The sequence below is a fragment of the Charadrius vociferus genome, unplaced genomic scaffold, assembly GCF_000708025.1.
Source record: "Charadrius vociferus isolate BGI_N301 unplaced genomic scaffold, ASM70802v2 scaffold195, whole genome shotgun sequence".
Classification (NCBI taxonomy): Eukaryota; Metazoa; Chordata; class Aves; order Charadriiformes; family Charadriidae; genus Charadrius; species Charadrius vociferus.
Window position 1 is genome coordinate 1,758,906 of NW_009648539.1, and position 9,369 is coordinate 1,768,274.

The window sequence follows — 9,369 nt, forward strand, 5'->3', positions numbered from 1 at the left end:
CTTCATGACAAAACACCATATAAATCACAATTATAGTTGGTCATAAGAATAACAGGAGACAGTTTTGATTTTCAGCTTTCAAGTATTTGCAATGGCCCTACTGGACTGCTTTGTAAAGCAACATACTGTGACAGGCTGGGCTAGTCGCTGAAAATCACAAGTCAACATGAAGAGACAGCTAGCTGGAAGAGAAAACCATTTTTCAAGTGGATATGTGTTGTCAGAAAAGTGCAAATTTTCTCTCTTTTCTTCTATGGTGTTCCCACCTTCCTGATCAGACTGCCTGTTTGCTGGCAGTCTCTTCCCTGTTTCTGAGCATGCAACTGCCCTGTTAGCAATTAAGTACTATTTCTAATACCTCAGAAAAATCAAAACACAGCACTGAATTCAGACGGCATCAGAGATGGAGATGCTGGCAGAAAGTAACATGCAGAAATAAACTGGGTTTAAGGAGTAGAAGGAAGATAAAGGGAGGAAGGAAGAGATAGTGTGTGAAATGCTAGGAAAATGTGCTAGACAGACAAGTCAGTTAAGACCACAAAACCAAAAAAAAAAAAATAGTATCACTAAATCACTCAGATTTCAACGTAACAGTCTTAGACAGTACCTTTTCAACTGAGACATTTCCAGTATATTGGGATTTCCATAACTCATCTGAAAACCTCAGCACTACCACACAGTGAATCCAATCCTGAAGCTCTTAGAACAGGAACAACTGAAGACCCGAAAATGGTGGCTATTGTTTTCATAATAAGTGACTTGTTTAACGATAGATCTCATCGGTGATGGACTTGCTAAGATATCTGGCTCTTAGGTCTTTTCTGTGGTGCTTGAGCTGCACAGAATTCATGAGCAAGCTGAGTGCCCTCATGCCTTGGTAAATAAATCTTTCGGTTCTAGCTAAGTCCAGTTACACCAACCTGAATGTAATTCTGTGGCACCGTGACAAAAATGCAAGATTCCCATTATTGCCTCTTCTTGATTACAACTGATGCTCAGAAGTCCGCCTAATTATCCAGGGTAAGCGGTATGTATTTTGTAGCTTTCAGCTCTATGCAAATTTTGATATTTTTATGGCCCCATCCACGGGATGCTGCACTGAAAGATCAGATTGTTTTTAAGAGTGAACCTTATCTCATCGATCAAGAATAAAGTCATATTACTCTGCTTAAAAGGTTTTCAATCCTTTTGCAAAAACCTTTTTTTTTTCCCTCCAGCAAATGCTACCTAAGTATTTCCAGCAGCTTAGAGGGCATGAGAAAGTTATGTAAAAAGGAAAAACATTCCGTGACATTTTAGCTCAAAGTGGAAAAATTACTTTTTGAACTATAGCTGCGGACAAGTTAAATTTGCTTAGCGTGCAAGTAACTACAGTTACATAAGAAATACATCTTCAGCTTCTGAAGTGCAATAAGAAGCTACTGTTAAAGTAATAGTTTGTATGGGAAAGCCCTGTATCTTTTTGCTTCTGACACCCATTTCACATTTGCTGAATTTACAAATGACAGCAAGACTCAACATGCCTTAGCAATGCGGAACTTCTCTTTTCTCATGGCAGAAGATTTAGCATCAGACCTGAGCAGAGCCGGAGTTTTGGCTTTGTACCAATGCCTAGTGTAAAACCATGTCTCACAACTAGTTTCACCGACCCAGCTGCACAGTCAGTTACACCATCAGAAATACAAGCATGTGAAACCGAGAATTAAAATAAAACATGGTTCCAGCATGCTTCTTCCCAGCTACTGCCCAGGAGCATCAAAGACAACGGAACTAGCATTAAGGGAAAACAATGAGGACAAAACTTCAAAATGCACTTTTACTGGGGTTTAATACTTTAATAAGTGCTACAGGACAGATTTACCAGATACTATCTTAGATACTGGAAATTCTGCTGCGGTTTGGCCCTGCGTACCCATAGGTAAAGCTTGGCAATCTCTCTACTAGGGAGAATGCAGTTCACTGTAACTGATTTTACAGATATAACTGCATTCTCAGGTAATACATTGAACACAGAAGTTTTTTCAGGCTCTTCTCAAACATAACTAATAGAAATTCTAGTTTGCTACTTTGACCTCTCTCACACACTTCCAGAGCAGGTGATAGAACGTATCGTTGGGTGCTGATCTATGACCACAACAGTAAAAGCACAAGAAGATTATGTGAGCAAGGAAGAAGACATTGCTCTCTTTCAGGATCTCCATGTCACTTACTGTTTCCTCAAGATTTAAGATACAAACAGCTTCGACTTCATTTTTCCAGCGTGAAGATGCTAAAGCAGTGAACAACATTTTCAGGGTGAAGTATGGGCAGACCCTTATTAGAAAAGCCATCCCAGCAACTAGAACAGTTCACAGAGAGTTAACAAAGAATGGGCAGTGCATTACACCCCTGTTCTTCCAACTCCTTGCCAATTTAAGTGGTACTGTCATTCAACTCATTTGACAGGACATTTATCTAGCTCTATATCAAAGCTAACAAGAAGGGAACTATAGGAAACCACCACAACAGCACGGTGTCTGAAGCACAAGATCTTAAAAAGTACAGAGCGTACTTCCCTATTCTTCTTGTCAGTTCTGCAGTCTGAGGGTGGGAGAACAAAGCCCAAGACTGTACCTCCTCCCCAGCCACAACCACAGCAACTGCGCTTCCTCCTTCTACACTCATGCAAGCGCAACTGGCAAGACCCAAACCAAGAAACACTAGTACTTAGCAGTTGTGTGTACAACAGAAAAACATGCTCTCAACTTATTTCACGTAACCTTTACCTACATATTTACTCACGTTTTCACTGAAACACAGATCTAGTGACATTCTGCCAAGATTATACAATTCAGGCAACTCTTTAAATGCTAGCAGAAGGTGCCGCGGCACTGACAAGAACTTGCTCCTCACTCGCATCTGCCTTGCTTCCCACCTTTAACTCTTCCACCAGTTGCTCTGCACAGAAGCCTCGCTACCCCTTCAGTGGCCTTCACGTACATGCAACAAAGGGAAACAGGGAAATGTAAAAATACCAGCTCTGATCCAGGGACAGTTTATCTTCCATACATACTTAAGATGAGCTTAGCATATTTTAGACACTAGAAGGATTAAATATTATAACTACAATTGACCCTATTGAATTCAGTACCTTAAGAGTTTAATGAACAGTCAACTATTCAAACACAACTTGGATTTAAATACATAAATTGTTCCCTTTAACTTTATAGCATAGCTACTTGCCTACTTAAACATTAGATATAGACTTCCAATACCATACTGAATGATGGTCTTAAGGTTAATTTTCGAGGACAGATGTCTTAACTATCGCATACTTGGCATTCTCAGAGGCTTCAGACAGCACAGTCATTTCTGTATCACTATAGTATCATCTCACTAGCTGAAGCACATTAGTGCCTGAAGGCTCCACTCAAGGTCTCCATGCACTACAACTAATACAGAATGACACTGCATCTGTCCCAACAAACAATCCAGTTGGACAGGATGAAGGTTAAGAAACAAAATAGGAGGATAGAGTGAGCACAAAAGGATTTGCTCAAGGCCAAATCTAGGTTGATGGTAGAATCTGAAGAAAACAGACATCTATCAAATTGAACTGGTCTTGCTTAACCTGACTGCCCAGAAACTTCCCTTCACACCTCTTTCTGCCTCGTCCAAAAGCAGCACTTCCTTGTACCAGGCACTGGCTTAACCAGACACTGGCTGGTCGAGACAATTTCTACAGCATGTAACCTATAAAACCTAAAAAACCCCAAATCTCTCACAGAAAATGCTGGTGCTCTGAACATCAAATTACAAAGAGTACACCACTATAGCCCCTGTGCTCTTTATTGCTTTACAGCAAAAGGTAAAACTTTGAGACAACACACAATTATACTAGAGAACAAAAATAGTGCTGTGCAACTTTGCTAGGGGAAAAAAGTGAAAAGGCTGCACTTCAATTAAATTATGTATGGTAATAAGACTATTTATTTAAATGTAATAAAATCAAATGCCACTTCTGATTTTTTTTTTTTTTTTTTACAGAAAAACATACCCGAGCCTTCAAAATCCACATAATCTGTATGTCATGTATCTCTCAAACTGTCAGTATTAAAAAAAATATACCTCTATCTTATAAAAATAACACTCCAGAGCAATTAACAAAGCAAATAAAATTGCTTTATCTGCTGTTTTTTCCCTTTCCTGATATTTTATGATGCATACCAAGAGGAAGCACCTGCTAAAAACCACACGTATAGCTCAGGTCTGTAAGCAGTCTCAACCATGAGGGGCAGGGCATCAGATGACATCAATGTGAAAACACTTTTGCATCTATGAGGTGAACAATACAACTACTGTCCTGAGCCAGGCATCTTCAGAATTTCACCTCCCTCTCATCAGGGAGAGCCAGAAAACTTTCTGCCAACATTATCAGGAGTAAGGCTGTGCAGGGTGCAAATTTCTGAACTTCAGCAAGACAACTGGGGAAAAAAACAAAGGAGAGAACAGAATCTCCTCAGAAGCAGTGTAGAAATGGTTCGATTTATTGATACATGCTCACCGTAACAATTTAGCTTGAATTAATCATACAAAGTTCCCCTTAAACACTGAGAACCAGTTAATTTATTAAAATTATCAAAACCACTGCAAAACACATTACAGAATCTAGGTATGTATAGGGAAATTAAAGGCAAGATTTTTTGTAAGTTTACTACAAAGCAAGACTTGGTCCTTGTTAGCAGATAGCTTTTAGTTCAAACAAAATGTTAAATTGTAGACTGAGTGCCTTATCATCAGTACATCTGTTTTCCATTTTGGCCTGTGAGAAAGCAATACACTGTGGCAACTTAGATTTCCCAAAGTTTTTCAGAGTTAGGTAACAGAGGTAGCAATTGGTTTTGGTTCCTTAGTGTTTATTTACAGCACACCCCAAGTATGTCAAGGACATAAAACAGGTAGATGATCCAGGATTTCCAATAAACTAACATGTTCCAAGCCTGTATAAGTTCTTAAGCAATCCCTTGACATGTGAGGGCAGTACATTTTGATCTTTTATTATAGGTCACAAGCTTGGTTTCTAGCTCCCTACAGTACCATGTGACCCGAGACACATGAAAATCAGGCTCCATGGACTTGGTGCACTGGGTAGTTGCTGTGGAATAGACAGGACAATACCAGAAACCTTCTTTCCAAACCTATCTTCCCAAACAATCAATGAAATTAAGGGACAGTTTGGCAGGTCGCAAGAAGGTTCAAAGATTTTGGGATGGCAATATATGTGCTCTGCAGAATTCTCAGAGGGAGACAACCAAAACAAAGAACAGCAGAAAACTGTATTATTGTGATACTTACAGGTAGCTTTAGTCATTACAAAAGAGTGCACGGAGCTTCATAGCTTAATGGTGCCACGTTAACACAGATCAACTACAACTCCGAACAAAGACCAATAAAACTTCAGTCATCTACTCTGATCTACTCTTCTACATTTAGCTCTCTGAGAACTTAAAGAAACTCAGGGCATGAAGGACAGCCCATTCTTTTTGCTATTGCTGTTCTTAGATATATTTATGCAAGTTTAAACCCAAGTATTAACACTTAGAACAAAGTTAAACAAAATAAATACTTACACGTTTACTAATGCATTAAGCAGACTGCTAAGTCTAATACCATCTAATGTAAAAAGAAAGCTAAACTGCTGGGTTCATTGAATAGTTTTTACGTATCTTACGAAGCCATAAAAAAACCCAAACAGATCCATTAAATACAAGAGAAAGAAATCTGACAGAAATGAGATAGAGTATGTTATTGCTTTGAGTAAAACAATGAGGGTCTTGCAACTATTTTTGGCATTATTTAGGTCAAATAGACCAACTATTTTTCAAAGCATCCAATTAATTTCACGCATCTCCTATTGTTTATTAAATAATCACTGTAGCATGTCATATTTATAAATCAAGAAAAGAACAATATTTTGAGAGAAGTATCACAGCATGGGAAGCTATCTCCTTGTCTTTTGCAAATTTCCCAATTTGGAAGCATCTTGGTGTCATGTTAGACACTTGATGAAATGATTGCTTTCTAGATCTCTATTTGTAATTTTATAATTCAAATAACCAAATTTACTTAAAGTAAAGCAAAGCTAGACGTCAACTAAAAAAATACCCCCAAACCACCCCAACCATAGCAATTGCTGTATTATAGGATGTTCATTGGACAACCAAGAATTACGATTACTACAGTTTGGCAACAGTCTCTCTAATGTCACTAGACATAAAATAGCCATCTGGAGAACTAGTCTATCAGTTGAGGAGCCAGTACAGTGTTTGTGCAGCAAACCTGACATCACAGGTTCAAAGCAGCTGGCTAAAATTATGTTGTTCTTTGGTACTATATTTTTGGAAAAGGAAATACAGAAAACAGCCTGAAGTTACAAGTAATGAATTTTAGAAAGACCCTTAATGAGATATTAGTCTCTTTTATTGCAGTTCTATTGCTAAGGGCGAGGAGAGGCAGCCCAGCATTTCCACCGTAGTCTCTGCAAGCCTTCAGCAATTGTCTCCCATACCACACTAGAAGACTGGTGGGAAAACAGTTCTAATTTACAGCTATATTGAACAACAATGGAAAAAAACTAATTCAGTTTAAAAAAAAAGAAAAAGATATATGACATAGGGATGACATATGGTTACTACTGCCAATAAGAACTTTAGTGCTGCCTGTAAGAACTGAATCAAGATTGACTAGTTATGTGGAATACATAGTAGCACCGTAACCATGTATTTCCTGATTTTAAATCTGTGGCCTTATCATTTCTTGTGACATGATTACTGTCCTCCGTGCATAAAGGGAGATTTTGATCCAACATTGCTTATTTTAAAGTTTAGGGGGTTGGTGTTTTGGTTTTTTGTCACCCTAGAAGGATGAGTGAGGGACAGAAGATATTGCTACAGAAACAAGTTCCCCCTTCAAAAATATTTTAGGTAAATGAATATTATTTGATTGCAGAATCAAGTATTCTCCATGAGCTAATTAGGAAAAAGAAGGAATTAAAAAAATTGCAGCAATCCATTTCCTTGTGGACCTGTCTTACACACTAAGTGCAGACTCGTGGTCACCTGACTTGCTCACCACTGCAAACTTGCACCTATTGCGTAGGCTACTACAGTTTGAAGAATCTTTTCCTTTTTGAGGCCCCACGTGGCCATCAACTCACTCACCTGCAACCCAGATGCATCAGACACAGATGATCTACGGTGGGAGAAAAGTTAAGATGTGTTTTTCTCACCAAATTTTGTCGTCAAAGACCAAAGGAGGGAATACATGGTGCACAACAGCCCATCAAGGTCTGCATACCTGCCGTATCACACCTGCAGGACCTCACACCCTTGGTCAGAAAGGATCAAAATATCTGGCTAAATACATCTGTTTGGTGCATTTGACTTTGCTGGATCTGCACAGCTGGGTTTTCTAGAGGCGAAGTCTACAGGACTGGTCACTACAAGACCACGGCTTGGGACTCATGCTATTGCTTGTACCGAAACTGAAACTTTGGGCCACAAAACCATTTTGCAAAACACCGCATAAACACAAAATAAAAACAACAACAACTCTTTTCCTGCTGTTTTCTCCCTATTCCTTCCAGTGTGTTTATATATTTTCCTAAAGCATATGGCAAAGAACTGATTTCTAGTTTGTATACCTTTTAGGCATAGCTGCTACTCTGCCACAGCAATGTAAAATACGCACATTCCTCCAGATGAAGCATAGAACTATCTGTTTACATCATCTGTCCAACGCAAAGGGCAATAGCTTTATACAGTGTGGGCACAGACTGTAAACTGTTATTTTTGGGCGGGGATGGGTGGAGAGAAGTTAGCAATAGCTAGCAACAAGAAGCATCTTTTTTTATATATATATAGAAAGATGTCTCTTTTTTAAGATATGTGTGAATTCTCTTCCGGTACAATGTAGAAAAACAAATAAACAAGATATTATCACAAGGCCAACAGAATACCACATTACGTGCAAAATATACAACAGTGTCAGCAGAAGCTTAGAAAGCAAATACTAACTTTTAACGAACATTTTGATAGTTGTCATCTTTTTTTTCCTGGGGAGGAGATTTTTTGAAGTTGTATCTCCTCAGACTGAAAATCTATTCCTTTAGAATTCTCATATTTTACGTGTTTCCATATAGTTTCTTTCTTATGGATAAAGCCAATGAATACCCAAATGGAAAGCTGTCACCACGCAGAACATAATTCAACTAACTGGCTCTTCAAAAATTTCTGCAATATCATGCTTCTAAGGCTCATTTCACTCATTTACACCATGACTGAGAGGCCTTCTGTCAGCTATAGATCTGATGCAGGAGAACATCACATCTCTCTTAAATCCAGCACAGCAAAATCCTCGTTTGGCCACATCTCATAGGACCCTCTTTAGAAAAAAAAAAAAAAAAAAAAGGTTGTCATTTTATAGTGACAACTACAAAATAGTAACGATGAAAGTGATCTGGTAAACACACTAATGTACTAAAAAAAGTATAAATTTCATAATATACATATTTCTGAAGTGGCCTTGCCTCTTCAATTTTCTACACGTACCTTGGTTGACTTGTCAGCACTATGTTCTCGTTTTCCCACATGGTTCCCCATGATGGATCACCAGAACTTCAAATTCTGAAAAGATAAAACCGAAACAACATTTTTGAAACCAATACATTTGTACTGACATACAAATTAATTTTTTCATCTGACACGGAACAAAGCGATAGTTCTCATACAATAAGCATTTTTACAGTGCAAGGAAAGATCTGTGAAAGATCCTAAGGAAAAAAAAAAATATGCTTATCTGGTCTATTTTGCAAATCAAGTAATATCAGAAAACTTTCCTTCATCTAAAAAAAGACATAAACAGAGCAGGAAAAATAAAGTGTTTATTGTGAAATCTTCACATAAGCCAAAACTATATTAGGAATTAGGTGGATGCCCTGTCTTTCAATACTACACTTACAATACCAATACAGTGTAATATGCATCAAATGATCTGTAACTACAAACTTCCATAAAAGATCAAGTAAGTTCTTTCGAATTCACATTTTCCATTATATGAACAGCAATTACTGAAAAAAGTACCACATTAAACAGCTAACAATTTATTGTGGAGGTGAGAATGGATATGTTCTTTACAGCCCACACTTTCATGACAAGCACGCAAGAAAGGAATGCCAACTCTTTCTCTGTATTTTCTGGCTCATCCTGTTGTATCTCAGCTTTAACAGAGCTTATGTAGGTTAAACCACAACACTCAAATTTCAGCTTTTAGAGTACACTTGTGGTTACGGTACATATTTCTTCTCATAGAAGCACGTGTTTGTATAGGATC

The 9,369-nt window shown here is 38.1% G+C and overlaps 1 protein-coding gene across 1 annotated transcript in view; it reads right to left on the minus strand.

The window, feature by feature from the left end:
* MBP (myelin basic protein) overlaps positions 1-8,664 on the minus strand; it is a 94,372-nt gene extending 85,708 nt beyond the window's left edge. The window contains exon 1 of the mRNA XM_009885870.1: positions 8,589-8,664. Coding sequence (XP_009884172.1) covers positions 8,589-8,639 — 51 coding nt within the window. The 5' untranslated portion in view covers positions 8,640-8,664. The remainder of the gene's footprint in view (positions 1-8,588) is intronic.
* Between the last annotated feature and the right edge of the window lie 705 nt (positions 8,665-9,369).